General features: G+C 35.6%; 1 protein-coding gene across 2 annotated transcripts in view; it reads left to right on the forward strand.

Moving 5' to 3' along the window:
* The window catches only part of LOC126183462 (trehalase-like), a 262,929-nt gene that overhangs the window by 156,943 nt on the left and 89,298 nt on the right, over positions 1–16,688 (forward strand). The window contains exons 4-5 of one of the 2 annotated variants that reach the window (XM_049925462.1): positions 9,149–9,699; positions 12,097–12,338. In XM_049925462.1, the coding sequence (XP_049781419.1) occupies positions 9,149–9,699; positions 12,097–12,338 (793 nt within the window). Of the gene's footprint in view, positions 1–9,148; positions 9,700–12,096; positions 12,344–16,688 lie in introns of both variants that reach the window. The other variant, XM_049925463.1, reaches the window with a different exon arrangement.

The raw sequence follows: 16,688 nt of genomic DNA on the forward strand, positions 1-16,688 counted from the left end.
CTAGCTGAAAAAAAGTAGCACCCAGAAGAATTGGTCAGATGTCAATGTAACTTCATATACATACACATGTTCAGTGGATATGTAAATGATTAGAGTTGTAATTCTCTGTGACAGGTAGAATGATCACTGGAAGCATAAGTGTTTAGTGTTGTTACAAGACCTGGTTGGGTATATAGGAGGTGTGAACAGTGTTAGATGCTGAGCGATCACTGGCAAGGACATCAGGATGCCATGTACTCATGTGCCTGAAAGAGCTCTCATTGTGGGTCTCCATTTGGCAGGCTGGTCAAATCATGCAATATCCAGATTTTTTAGGCATTTGAGGGTGACAGTGGCCTGATGTTTTACTGTGGGGGAATGCGAGGGCAGACATATTCATCATCAAGGTTCTGGTCAGTAATTTCTGACCACCACAAGGGAGAATTACTGTATCACATTCCAGGCATATCATAAGACATCACATCTGCACCTCTCATATGAGAACAAGTAATGGATTTCCTGCAACACTCTGCGTAATCCCAAACCATTAGTCGGCAACCAGTAACAGCCAAACTAGGGAACTACAGTCCCTTGTGTAGGCTGCCAGTCCCGTGTGTAGGCTGCCGTTAACACCACAGTGTTGGAATGCTCATGAATGGCACTGCACTGTGTTCAGATACGAATTGCAGTTGTGCACAACCTCAGTTGACCATTGTCTGTGGTATGTTCGAGACATTGGGAGAGGTTTCATTCCATTGTCTCAGAGAGGCACAGCAGTGTTACTCTCAGCATTACAGTGTGAGGAGCCGTTGGGTCAAGTCATGGCTGGTAATGACAAAGGCAATTCTGCTGGCACAACAGTATGTTATGGACATCCTGTGTTCTCATGTATTACCTCTCAGGCAACATTACCATGGTGCCACTTTTCAACAGGACAATGCTCATATGCACATGTGTCTATCAGCTGTCTGCATAATGTTGAGGTACTTCTGTGGCCAACACGAGCCCCCAAAATTATCCCGAATAGAACATGTGTGGGACCAGTTCGGACCATCCGAGTGCCAATATCCAGGATAAAAAAGGTCCAGTTACAACAGTCCTGGGCCAGCTTCCCTTAGGAGAGAATGCAATGGCTTCATGACACCCTTTCCAGCTGAATCAGTGCTTGTATCCAGGCCAGACAGGGAGCAATAAGTGGGTTCACATTGTCAAGTTCTTTATATATTTGATTCAAATTTGTATTGCAGTAAGATCACATGCCCTCCTAACCTGCAAAGTTTCATTTCACTTCTTCCTCCCTTCTGGGTACTTCACTTTCTCTGTGAAGCACTGTAAATCATTGAAATTCATTCATAAATGATGAACATCCTGTGTAGTGAATATGTCACGATAAATGAAAAGTAGGAGGAAAACATTAGTGATATTAAATTTTTGAGCTGGTACTGGAGATGTAATTGGATGACCTCAATGCTTAAAGTGTCTGTTAACAAGAACTAGGAGATCTGGGTTTGACTCTCAGAGTGGCATACATTTTCATTTTTTGTGACATGTTCATAAACTTTTCTTCTCTATGTTTGGCTAAGATAATGTACTTTTAATTTATCAGTATATTGCCCTGTTTTTTTCTTTCACATTATTTAGTAATTACTATTTGTTCAATTTTATGTACTTAATTTATTGCAGTTTGTTTGTCTTTAAATTGTTGTAAATATTATCAGATCAATTTTTCTGCACCGATTTTAGAGAATATAGAGCTCTGCCCCCCCGCACATAGAGTACAGCGGGAAGCGGAGCAAGTCCAAGGAGATACCCTCCCCCCCAATAGTGTAGTCAATTCAACGAGTGAAAAGGAATGTAGAGGTAAAAAATGATTAGTTATAAATAAGAAACTGTGCAGCTGCTGCAGATTTGTCTAGGTTTATTGATAAATTAATCATTAAGCAGTTATGTTGTTAGTTATCTATCAGTATATCCTGCATGTTTGTATTTGTACATATATGTGAGAAAAGTGAGTTTGTAACTTATATATATTTTGAGATTTATTTTGGGGGTATATTTAAAGATAGAAAGCAGAGCCAATAGATATTTGCAACTATTTTTTTCAGGTATTTAGAACATCTGTGTGCACATACACATTTCTCTACAAAATACTGATGAATCTTTTGAAAAATTTGTGAACATTGTTCGTGACACATTCAATAACTGCTGTTCTGATATATTAAAAATACATGGGTAAAATCCAAACAGTACTCATAATAGTAGTATATGTAAGCGATTTTTACCTGAATTTCAAAGAATATGATTTTTTTTGGCAGCTCATAGGATACTGAAGCATGTAGAATTCATTAACTTCAGTTAAAGAAAATATATGAATAAAAAATCGTGAAACATGAAGTAGTGGCAAATGGTGCATGATTTGTATGGAAAAAAGGGGCAACTGACAAAAAGATGACAATCTCAATACAAATTTGTCTGAAATATTATTAAGGTGGGACTGTAAGAGATTAAAAATCCACTTACTATACTGTTATTACGACATTAGTTGGTGTGAATTACTTCTTCATGAATTATATTGTAGCAAGATATCTACAAAAAGTGGAAATAATAACTTCAGTATGATATTAAAAGGCATTATGAAAACACTAAGATCTTTCAACAGAACATCAACAATGAAAGATTTACATTTAAGTGGATCAAAATTACTTCCACTGAAACAGCAGTAGTCACAGGAATGTGATCAACTAAAAATCAGATGATTTGAATGGTCTGTCAAGTTATGTTAGTAAACAAAAGTGAACATAATGGTACAAGCACTTTGCAGTCTGATAAATTGAATTAATCTGGGTTGTTTTTTACCAGCATGTTTAAACGTTATGATAGTTGATCTTCTATAAAAGAAAGGTTATTATCTTATTGTCAAAATTATGTGATGATGCCTGTTGATTGTTCCAAGTAAGACAGTCTAATCTCAGAGTGATAAAATTCTAACAGACAAGTTGTGGTGTTATAGTATGGATCATGGTTTTGTGATAAGAAAATAATGGCACAGTTTAATGTCAAGAGCTCTGCATTTCTGAATATTTCAGGAGTTTTATCCCAAGGGCAAGTGGTTAGACCTTTGTAATTTAATTTAATTTGTTTTTAATTTATTTGTAGATCCTTCATATTGCTAAATCCACATATGTTACCTCTGGGAATTACCTTGGTGGAAAAGATCAAAAATAACATTATAATAGCAAATATTAGTTTGCAGATGATGTATGATCTGTAGTTTATTTAATTCTAACACAGACTGTATGTCTTTTAAACTGCTAGGAATACACTTATACACTAACTGAAGAAAGAACCACTGTACAGAAGCCATTTATAACTTCATTTACATATGTGTGCAAAAATATTTCTTAGTTCTATTCATAGAGTTTTACACAGACATATAACATACTACATATTATTATGGGGTAGCTCTTCTGTGGGACTTTTTTATGTACAAGAGAAATGTTACTATTGATTTGTTCTCTCATTAGTTTTGTACAAAACATGCTCATGGTGATGCACAAAACATACATTTCATATTGGACAATTTGTAGTATGGTGTGATGATTTGATGACATGAAGTGATGTGATGAAAATTTACAAAACATGATTTTTTTGCACATAATTTACATTAGTTTTCATTTCTTTTACAAAACTCATTCTTGCAATTAGTCTTATATTTTTCCATGCATATGGACCAAAAATTTGGATACATTGTAAAAGCAATGATCAAGCAAGAGAACTTTTAGGTTTTTAGTTTCTTATGAAACAAAGATAGGCTTTTACTGTTTTGTTATTTCTGATGACAGACTGTTGTATGTCTTGGTTAAATGGTGATTTTTTTAGAGGCAGAAGTACGCATTTTTTGAACATGAGGTCGCATTTTCTGATTGGTACCATGATCATGGACATTCACATTATTGCTGTATTTTGCAGTATTATGTTTTACAAACTTACACATCTCTATTATGTAGAGACTGCCAAAGGGCAGAAGAGAGGTCTGCAGCCGTCAGTCATTTTTGTCCTGTTCATTACTCTCAAAGCTCTCTATTGGGTGAGGACAATATCTGATAAGGTAATGGTCCAGTCTGACATTTTGAAACCTGCCCTGAAGGTTTTTATACAGGAAGAATACACCAAAAGAAACATAATATTGATATTTTAGCTGCTAAGACATAATGCAAGTATTTTTTTACAAAATGTTGAAAACTGCCAAATTTATAGAACACCAGGCAACTGGAGATATGTACACTCACACAGTAGATGTAGCAGACAGTGCATGCACAACATGGCAGGCATATATCCTTGATTGACAGCACATCAGTAAACAGATAACGTGGCACAACAGGATTGCAATTCGTAAAGCAATTGTCAGTTTCCATTGATAGTTTCACTGACACAGTTGTTCACAGTTCCTATTTGCTTTAATCTAAAAACATCTTCAATAACCATAATAATCAACAGCTGCCTTTGCAGTACTGTTAAGTGTTAACAATGGAGGTAAAACTGAATTAATTTTCTTTGTATATGCTTGCTAATAACATCTGCCTTTATGCGGGTTACAGAGTTTCACAGTAATGTTGTATCCAATTATTGTTTTCAGTCTCATAAATATAGAATAAGAAGAATGTGCTATGCAATTGAAATAGCCTACTTCTTTTGAAGGCCTACGTAGGTCTTATTTATTAGTTAATTTCTTTGAATTCATTGAAATGATATTGAAATTTCATTAGAAATTTTGGAAACATTGGAAGAAAGAGGAAGTAACTCTGACAATTCTGTAAATTTAGGTTTGAACAATGATTGTTGTGTTAGTTAAAGTTAATAGCAAAAATACAGCACCTTTGTAGCCCAAAGAAAACATAGAAAGTAATAGCTTTCAGTGACAAAGAAAAGGCTGTAAATTGTTTGGTTAATTGAAGGAGAGGGAAAAGAATTAAAGTTAAGCTGTCTGGAAAGATTTACACGTAGTAAAAAATGCATGCCATAATGAGACTCATGAAAGAAAAACTATCCAAAAGATGTAGAACTGCCTGTGAGACCCAATGTACAATTACCAAGGGAAATCTACATGACTAAGCCCTCTGAATTGCAAATGAGATAAACATCACTGATTTTCAGATTTCTTTGACCTAGTTAATCAGAATTGGAAAGTTATATGCAAAAAGCAGTCACAAAGTTATGAAGTTTAATTCAAGTAAACATGTAGAGGAGACATCATTAACAGGTAATGCTATAGACAAGTTCGTGGCTTCTTGTTATGCCCTAAAACGCTTTGTATAAAGCCATACAGTCAGGTTTCATGCAAGAGCTGATGCAAACTGTGCTCTATTGTATTCAGTGGAAAAAGACAGAGTCACTTCTGCAGACAATATGACATATGCATATACAGCAGTTCCAGTGATAGAGATGAGTAGATTATTGTTTCTGCTGCTTTATGTCTATTTTCGGGATCCTCGGTGCAAATTTGGATCAAAAATTTAAAAAAAAGGCCTGTGTAGTTGCAAAAATTTGTAATTAACACATAAAAATCTGCAAAGAGGGGAGGGAATACATTTGTATGTGGCAGTATACATGTGATGTGTTATGACAGCAAAAGGAATCTGTGACCACTGGAGGTACTCTAGTTTACTTATTTAATGTTTACCATTAGATATCAGTTAATTTTTTGTCAAAAGTAATCCTAAACCATATTCTGAAATAGTGTCTTGTTTCTCCAGTAGGCAGTGCCACTAGTTCCTCCAAAAATTGTAGGACAACACACACACACACGAATGTAATACTAACTAATGTAAATCCACCCGACGATGGAGGTTTAAACCTTCAAAATGCATCGTGGAAATAAATAAAAATAAAACGGTGACTGGTAACAGTGAATTTGTTATTTAATGGCAGTAACAGTCACAGTAAAGCCTAACCTAAAAATGTTCGCATTTAAAGAATTTGTGGACATAGAAGCATGACTTTGTAATTGTTCCAAAGTTTTATTTAGTATATGGATCTCTTTGTATAAGCTGTCTAAATTAGTGATGTGAATGGAATTCTAAAATTATTGAACCACTCACACTCTAGTACCAAACATTGATCAAGGGGCTGAAATACCTAACAGTTTGGCAAAATACTGAACATCTTGCAGCCCAGTCTGCCCGTAACTTGTGTAACTATTACATCTCCAACAGTTTAGCTGTCAATATGAGCTGGAAGTTATTCAAAAATTAACAATTTGTTGTCTGTGTACTTTGGACTTCACACTGTGTAGCACTATGTTCTCTTGTCTCGGCTGTTGTTGCTTATTCACTGGATCATGCGCTAGGCAGGAGAGGCTGTACAAACCATTGTTATAAATAGTTATTCATGTGACAAAACTGAGTACCTTTAGGAGTTTTAAATACTTACAGTACACCTTAGCAGCTAACATTTTGATGGTGCATTACTTTTGGTGTATTCTTTTTGTGTGAAAAATTTCTTGGTAGGTATCGACATGTGGTATTAGACCAGTTGCTTGGGAGCTATATGTGGAGTCACCCCAGAGTATGGTACTGTATTGCATTGCACTATGAAACTGTGCATAGTAAGTGGAGTGTGTGTACTCATGGGTTTTTTCTCCTGAAACCATGTCAAGCATCTGACCTTTCCAAAAAAATTAATTAATCTTTGATAAATTAATCTTTCCAGAAGTTTACCAAACACAGGTAACAATGATGTGGGTCCGTAATTTCCCACATTATTTTTTCACCTTTCTTAAAGACTGGAATGACTTTTTCCACTTTCATGTAAGCAGGATATGTACATCTCATCAACAATGAATTGCACACATGAGAGAGTGGGACAGCTACTTTACTTATGCAGTTGTTAATGATAAAATCTGGAATGTCATCAATTCCAGATGAGTTTGTTTTTGAGGTTCTTTGTACTTAATATTATTTCATCAGCAGTACTTACCCAAAAGAATATAGAGTCTACAATTTCTTTGTTTTGTCTATTTTGTGTGGGTTTATTGGTGCTTTGAAATAGTTTCTTTACCATGCTTCCATAGTAGTTGTTGAATATATAAGGGACGTTCAAAAAGAAACAAGCCGGAGTCTGGAATGCACAAACCAGTGACAGGAGGGTAATATTGTGGCATGTGTAATGAGGTGTGGTTCCAACCAGAGCGTGAAAATTTGCAGTCGCTAGAGGGCATGTGTGCACATCACGTGACTATACAGAGCTAGCAACAGCATGCATCAATTGCTCAGTGTTGCCAGTATTATTACAAACAGTGACATGGAGGTGTCAAATGAAGAGCAAAGAGGTGTTGTTTGTTGCCTGAGAGTGGAAGGAGTAGAAGGAATGGACATTCATCGATGAATGTCAAAATCATACGGCTAACACTGCATGTCCGTTGCAAGGGTCAAGGCATGGCACTAGCACTTCATGGAAGGGTGGGTGTCATTAGCCCATGATGCACGGTCTGGAGCACCACACTGCATTACCAATGACATTGTCCAGCTGGTGGATGCCCTCATTACCCAAGACTGTTGAGTGACAGTAAAAGCCAAAGCCGCCTTGGTCAGATTGAGCATTGGAAATGTTCACACCATCATGAAGGAATGACTGCACATGAGCAAAGTGTGTGCCCAGTGGGTGTCTCACAGTCTTCAACCACACCAGGAAGCATATCAAATGGACCACTGTCTTGCTCATCTGCAGTGGTATGTTTGGGAAGGGGATGCATTCCTGGCATGAGTGATGGCTGGAGATGAAGTCATGGTGTCATCACTTCGAACCAGAATCAAAATGACAAAGTCTCCAGTGGAAGCATCCAGGGTCGCCACCACCAAAAAAAAGCCAAGACCATCCACATGAGTGCAGGAAAGGTTATGCTGACATTCTTCTTTGACTAAAATGGCCCCCTTCTGATTCACTTCCTGCAGCATGGGACAGCAGTGAATGCCCAGCATTACTCGCAAACCTCGACCACCCTTCACCAAACGATCGAATCAAATGACCAGGCAATCTCACCCGTGGGGTCATTCTGCTCCATGAAAATGCAAAGCCTCATACGGCCAACACAGTCAAGGTACTCCTGCAGAAATTCAAATAATAGGTTCTCGACCACCCTCCATACTGTCCAGACCTCTCTCCCTGTGATTATGCCATTTTTGTTCCCCTTAAAAAGGCTCCAAGGGGCAAACGATTCACCTTGGACAATGACGTCCAGTTGTACATGCAGAATCAGTTAGCATCACAGACCTGGGAATTTTATGAGACAACCATTCACCACCTTGTGTCACAGTGGGACAAATGTCTCAACAGCCAGGGTCAATACTTCTAACATACAGGTATTGGTTTCTGTAATTATGCCTCCAGGTCATTTCTTTTTGAATGCCCCTTATATTTGCAACTTTTTGTGAATTATGACTCTAGAGATGTTGTGGATCAAAGCAGTGTTTTTATGTTCAGAAGGCAGTTGATCTGTTTCATTTCTCATGATGCTCCACAGTGTATTTGCTTTGTTTGGGGATTTTGGCACATAGTTGTCATTTGCTGTTTGCTTGGCTTGTGATATAACCTTCTTAAAACTTTTGAATTTTTTTAGGTGTTTTCAATAACAATGTATTCTGCATGTCACTTTTCACAATGTATTCTGCAAGTCACTTTTTATAATAAGTCCCACATTATTTGTACTCAGATGTCTACTGTGCACAGTAGGAAAGCAATAGAATAATAAATACATCAGATATCACATCAAAATACAATATTTACAATTAACAAATGACTGACCAACCATTACTGGGTTTTGAATAACACAAAATAATGGTTCAGGGCAAGGAATTGAACTATTTAATACACTAACATCACAAGCACACTCTAACCAAAGACTCTAAATAATCTCATACTGAACTGGCTCAGTGAAAAATGTTCCATAGAATTGAGGAATTAATTTATTGCATTAAAAAGGGCCTTATGTTTTTAATCTTAACCACTCTATTTTATTGGTATCTACCTCGTATTATTTAGTTTTGTTCAACGTGTTATGACATTGACAGCACATACAATGCTCAAAAGTGGATGAATAAATTGAAATTGATGCTTTTGTTACTGAGCTACACAAGAAGCACACATGATAACTACAGTCCATTTTATTTTTTAGGGAACCTGACACAGCTAAAAACGCGGCAGATCATTCCAGTTGATCTAAATGCCTTTATTTACTGGAATGCAAAAATTTTGGAGGACTTCTGGCGAATGCTTGGCAATCCAACCAAAGCTGAATACTACAGAGATATAGCAGAAAAATGGAAAGAGGCTGTAACTGCTGTCTTGTGGCATGATGAAGTTGGTGCCTGGCTTGATTATGATATGTTAAATGATATTAAACGTGATTATTTTTATCCAAGCAATATTTCACCATTATGGACAGGCTGCTATGATAAAAATGATCATACAAAAATTGGAAAAATCCTGAAATATTTAGAGAAGAGCCAGGTAATGAGTAGTCGAGGAGGTATACCAACCTCACTTGAACATTCAGGTGAACAGTGGGACTATCCCAATGCATGGCCTCCATTGCAGTACATAATGATCTATGGCCTTGATCAGACTGATGATGAATGGGCTCAAGGTCTGGCACTTGAAATAGCAGACATGTGGGTCAGATCAAACTTCATTGCTTTCAATTGCACAAAATATATGTATGAAAAGGTAAGAATTTCCATTAATTTAAAAGCAAAGACATATCTTCATTTATACACTTTTTAAAAGTGTTTCTTACTTCAGTACTTGTACCTTTCATCACAAAATTCAAATCACATTACAACTCTGACATACCAGCTTATGATTTCCATGTTCTCAGAATACCCCTATTTTCTTCCTTTTCTTCAGTACTTTAAGATATTTCATACTTCCTGCTACCTGCTAACTACAAGTGATTTTGTGTTACAATAATTAAACAGCAACTATTGTTGCATGATTCTTTATTGGCATGACTGGTTTTAATTATTAGCTAATCAGGAAATGTTCTACCTGTAATGAAATTCTGAAGAATGAATGTCTTTCTGGAATGCGTAGCCACTGGAGTGTGTGATACCATACAAAGATACTAGTAGAACATGCAGAAACTACAGTAAACACTGTAACTGTTCAGCATTGATTTACATGATTGTTTTTCTTCAGAGCACACAGATACATGGTACAAGATACAAACCTTTTTGTTATTCTTACCTGTGTATCACTGTCCATCTTATCTGTTGAGGTTTTAGATGATAAAAATTTCCAGTTGGATCTTTTCCTTCTGACAAAATTTGATTCAGTTCCTCATTTCTCTTGTTAAAGATCAGTTTCTCAGATTCTTATTTAAAATTTAACTTAAGTTTCCACTAGATAGAGCTGCATTTCATGATTCCAATACATCATTATCCTAGTATAATTCTTCAATAATTTTTGTTAGCTAGAAACTAGTCAGTTATTGATGTTATTTCTTGCACTCCAAGTTTACTTGTGCCTGTATTTCTTGCAATAATATTTTTCCGTATGTCCACACCACCTTATTTTCTCTCTCTCTCTCTCTCTCTCTCTCTGTGTGTGTGTGTGTGTGTGTGTGTGTGTGTGTGTGTGTGTGTGTGTGTGTGTGTGTGTCTGTCATTCTCAAGTAGATCTATAATTCTGGTTGTCCCATTTTGATCCCTGTCTACTGTTCAATACTTCCTGTGTGTGGGAAATGGCCTTCTTTTTCTCATGCTATTGTTTGTAAACATTTGATATTTCACATCAATATGATACTGGAAGGTCATGGTTGGAATACAAATAATTTAGTGTATAAACACAACCAGTCACAATATAATTCAGGTTTGGAACATAAGCAAGACTGAAAAGAAAAGAGCTTTTAGACAGTGTCCTTCTTCAGTGTCAAATGTTAAAAAGCACAAATACTCGTTATACCATCGTTGACCAATGGTATTATATGTAGTACATGTATTGGTTTAAAAATATCAAAGAATATCTTATGCATAATAGTTCAAAAAATCTAATCACTTATTACACTTTTACACTCAACAGAAATTTCTTAAATGTTCACAAATTCTGAATTTACAATGAGAGATTATTTCATTTTCATTTTTTAGTTAGGCAATAGGTCATGTTTATGTTCACATCATAGTTATTTGATCATTTGTAAACAGTGTGGTAAACAGTTTCATTGTAATGTGAGACCTAGGATGTCTAAACTCCTAAGAGTTCCAATTACATTATTTACATGAAATATCTGGGTAATTTCACTATGTTGCACACATATTGTCACTACAACATGCAGAAGTTATTCTTCATGTGTTATCTCATCTCTTCTTTCTTGTTTACCACAGAAAAAGTAATCTTCATTTTCAACTTCTTTTTCATAGTTGGGAATGTTTTTATACTTTTTTAACATGTTAAGACATTTTTCCAAGAATTCTTGAGTGAAGAAAGTGTACAGAGACAGTGTACTTACACAATATCTACTACAATACTAAAATTTCTTCTCTTCCTTTTTCTTCTACATCCCTGGCTTCCCTTCCCTAAACACCCAGGCCATCCCTACTCTACCTCCCCCCCTCCCACCCCTTCTACTTTGATCCCCCATTCCACTCCACTCCACTCCAGTTATTACACTCCAACCCACTACTCGTTTCTGGTTCCTTTGCTTCACCCCTAAGCCCACCTTTTCTCTCCTCCTTTCCTATGTACAATGTGTGTAAGTCATACACAACACTACAGATTTTACATTAAATGCTGGACACCTGTATCATATTTATTTCATGTTATTACAGGTCAGAAGAGCTTGATAAGTATGCAGTAGAAATCAACATGAAAATGCCATTAATTAGTGTCCTGTAATATGACATCACCAGGATAGCTTCTTTTAAAATAGATCTTGATTAACAGTATTCATAAAGCAACACATGGAAATGCTATTCAACTGTAGTGTTATAACATCTATTACTTCATCTGCAAACTTAGGGCTTGGAACTATCATTACAGGACACCAAGATTTCACTATATGATATGTACTTTTTTCTACTTTATTTACCTTTTACTAAAAAATATCTATTTTGTGCTATTTCACAGTATGATGCCACCCTCATTGGCGTTGGGGGTGGAGGTGGAGAGTATCGTGTACAGCTTGGTTTTGGCTGGACAAATGGTATTATTTTGGAGCTGTTGAATAAATACGGCCATCAACTGCAAGTTGTTGACAAATTTAAAGCAAAAGCTGAACAGAGCACAGCATCTGGTGTGCAAGCTAGTGGAGGCCAAGTGTTAACAGCAGTGCTTGTTCTTCTCGGCACATTGGCTATCGGCAGCATAGGGTGAGGTAAGTCATTCATTTTTATGGTGATTTGGTAGCATTTGTAATATTGATTAACATAGAAACAACTGACACCCAGGTAATAAAGGGTTATGGCCTTATTAATTTTGTTGCTAAGTGACAGGAAAAACTTTTGAAAGGAAAGATATTGGAAAACAACATATTTGGTGTTAGAGTGCTTCATTAGGATACTAGTATCATGAACAAAAAGCTAATAAAGGAAGATGTAGGTCCTTCATGGCAAAGTGTGGTAGTTTTTCCATTAATGTGTTATGGTATTATTCAAATGCCTCCATCATGGTAACACAAATACCTAGGCACCTGATACAATTTATATCATGTGGAATTCCACTAATAAGTCTGACAATAGAATAATCTCTACTAAAGCAAGTTTTACAGGAGTGAGGAAGAATGTTCACTGGAATTATAATAAATCCAACAAGCAGGAAAAAACAGGCTGAAGAGAAATGACCCAATAGTTTGATATCAGCTCCTTGGTTTGACTTCCATAGATTAGTATTATTACAGTATATTTTAATCTTTGAAGGAACACATTTGGTTTGTTTTTCATGTTTAGAATGACTGGGTACGGCAAAATTTAAAACTTCATCAGTTAAGACTTGTGTGTTCTAAATCATGATGCATGTTTCATTGAGCAAATTTACAGATTATGTTGGTGAATGGTTTTATGATTTTTTTATATTCTCAGTTATAATGACCATGTTGTTGTTGTTGTTGTGGTCTTCAGTCCTGAGACTGGTTTGATGCAGCTCTCCAGGCTACTCTATCCTGTGCAAGTTTCTTCATCTCCCGGTACTTACTGCAACCTACATCCTTCTGAATCTGTTTAGTGTATTCATCTCTTGGTCTCCCTCTACGATTTTTACCCTCCACACTGCCCTCCAATGCTAAATTTGTGATCCCCTAATTAACTGAAATCCATAAATTATCCTTTTGAATTATTTTGATTTGTACATTTTCCAGATTTCAAACAGAAACATTAAAAATCTGGATAAACTATTTACAATTTTTATAACAAGTCATTATCCAAAATTAAGGACAAATGATAACCTCTAATGTTGTTGGGTGGTTATTGTGAGCATTTATTCATTCAACACAAAATTAATTCCCTCGTCAGTGTTATTAGCGACATGCTAGGATTACCTTATACATCCTATACTTAACAAAATTTGCATTGGTGTACATTTTACATTAATACTGATTCACTCAATGTAGTAAATTTGACAGGCACTCTCCCAATTGCAGGAATCACATGTATTATTTGGGATTTTTTGTTTCCAGAAAATATTGATTTAGGAGTGAAAACTGAAATCCATAAATTATCCTTTTGAATTATTTTGATTTGTACTTTTTCCAGATTTCAAACAGAAACATTAAAAATCTGGATAAACTATTTACAATTTTTATAACAAGTCATTATCCAAAATGAAGGACAAATGATAACCTCTAATGTTGTTGGGTGGTTATTGTGAGCATTTATTCATTCAACACAAAATTAATTCCCTCGTCAGCGTTATTAGCGACATGCTAGGATTACCTTATACATCCTATACTTAACAAAATTTGCATTGGTGTACATTTTACATTAATACTGATTCACTCAATGTAGTAAATTTGACAGGCACTCTCCCAATTGCAGGAATCACACGTATTATTTGGGATTTTTTGTTTCCAGAAAATATTGATTTAGGAGTGGAAACTGAAATATCTGTTTACACACTTAATATTTTATATAACATTAAGAGTAAAGAAATAACTATTTTTTCCATCTTATAGTATGCACTAGAATAGTGGAAGACGCAAAGTAATGTCGTTACAAAAAAATTGATGATGGTTTGGTGAAGGGCAGGGAGGTGGTGTGGGGACAGGGATGGAGGGAATAAAGTAGATGAGATAGTTTATGAGTTCTTATGAACATGAAAGAAAGTAAAGTAAGATAACTGTCTGAAAACTAAATGTACTGTGTCTTACAATTTAATGTTAGTCATAAATTCCTCTACTTGGTTAGCTCAAAATAGTATTACTATGACAAATAATATTTTTGTAGAACAAGCAGAAGCTAAACAAATTCATACTGGTCCAGTGATAAATAGTTTGTCAGATCATTAGTTGTATTTAGTCTCATTTAACTACTACAGTGTAAATGCCATTCAAAAACATGTAAATAAAGAAGTGAGAGTGCTTAGTGAAAATACAGTATATGAATTCAGAGAAAACTTCCTAAAATGTAAATTAGAGTGAATCTTATAATGGAACCAATTTCAGCTCTAATACATCATTTTTCTTAAAAAGTTTATATTCATTTTATAAAAGAATGTTCCAAAATCATTAATTAAATTCAAAACTAAGAACTCAGCAAAGAAACCTGAGACTGCAGCCATCAGATTGCCTTCAGGATGAATAAGAGATATGAATTGACTTTTTTTTAAAGGGTGTATCTCATGCTGAGTAAATTTTTCAGGACACACAAAAAACTGTGTCAACTCCAAACTACGAAACATAGATGCTTTTTGGTGGTTTTATGTGATTAGTACAGTAATATCTGACTTTATGTGAGAAGGATTTGCACCTTAGATAATTATGCTATGTGTAATTGAACTATAAACTTCATTGATTTATGCCCTTTTAAAAAAATACATACAACATTAAAAAACTCATGTCAGAATTAAGCAAACTTTGCTTTGTTTTTTTAAATTTCATTTAATTATTTTTCAAAGGTATACAAAATACTATTAAGAGCAATGGTTTACGATACAAATCACAATAATTACTAAAAAAATATAACACCAGTACTGTCATCAACTAGATTACGTAAAATACATTCTTCTTATTCTGTGGCATTTTCAGGTTCAGTTGGCCAAGAAAATAGTTCTGTGTAGAAATACTTGTCCTCTTGAGGAATGTAGGGTTCGATTTTCTTCAGGTCTTCAATCTTTGCTCTTTTGATGGGAACTTTCCCAGAAAAGTACAATGGTGATGATGACAGAGCAGGTGTCACTGAATTGAGAGCCATGAAAAAAGTGTGGCAGACCAGACCATTTATTGTCGAATACCCTTTAATGTAACCCTTTCTTTCATGGGAATAGACAAAGTCATAAAGAGTACTAATTGAAAACTTAATTATTTCATTTCTGGGTTTGCTTTTAGTCTGTTCAGAGATAGCATACTTTTTGATGTGGAATGGCCACCAGCTTTTGAAATCCAGAATTTCTGTGGTTGCCACTTCTTTCACCACAAATTTTACTGGTACAGAACTCTCTATAATATAATGAGCAACCTCATGCACTGAATAGATTCTATCAATTTATAGGTACAGAAAGCTGGCTAAAGCCTGAAATAAGTTCTGCAGAAATTTTTACGAAGTCTCAGACAGTGTTCAGGAAAGATAGATTAGGAATAATTGGTGGTGGAGTGTTTGTGTCTGTCAGTAGTGGTTTATCTTGTAGTGAAGTCAAAGTAGATACTCTGTGCAAATTGGCATGGATGGAGGTTATACTTAACAGCCGAACTAAGTTAATAATTGGCTCCTTCTACCGACCCCCAGACTCCAATGATATAGTTGCTGAACAGTGCAGAGAAAATTTGAGTCTCGTAACAAATAAATACCCCACTCATACGGTTATAGTTGGTGGGGACTTCAACCTTCCCTCGATATGTTGGCAAAAATACTTATTCAAAACCGGTGGTAGGCAGAAAACATCTTCCAAGATTGTCCTAAATGCTTTCTCCGAAAATTATTTCAAGCAGTTAGTTCACAAACCCACGCAAATTGTAAACGGTTGCGAAAACACACTTGACCTCTTAGCCACAAACAATCCAGAGCTAATAGAGAGCATCATGACTGATACAGGGATTAGTGATCACAAGGTCGTTGTAGCTAGGCTCAATACCGTTTCTTCCAAATCCACCAGAAACAAACGCAAAATAATTTTATTTAAGAAAGCGGATAAAGTGTCACTGGAAGCCTTCCAAAGAGACAATCTTCATTCCTTCCAAACTGACTATGCAAATGCAGACGAGATGTGGCTTAAATTCAAAGATATAGTAGCAATTGAGACATTCATACCTCATAAATTTGTAAGAGATGGAACTGATCCCCCATGGTACACAAAACCGGTCTGAACGCTGTTGCAGAGGCAATGGAAAAAGTATGCGAAGTTCAGAAGAACACAAAATCCCGAAGATTGGCTAAAATTTACAGATGCGTGAAATTTGGCATGGATTTCAATGTGAGATGCTTTTAATAGGTTCAAACAATGAAACATTGTCTCGAAATTTGGTAGAAAATCTGAAGTAATTCTGGTCATATGTAAAGTACACAAGCGGCAAG

This window comes from Schistocerca cancellata, chromosome 4 (assembly GCF_023864275.1).
Source record: "Schistocerca cancellata isolate TAMUIC-IGC-003103 chromosome 4, iqSchCanc2.1, whole genome shotgun sequence".
Classification (NCBI taxonomy): Eukaryota; Metazoa; Arthropoda; class Insecta; order Orthoptera; family Acrididae; genus Schistocerca; species Schistocerca cancellata.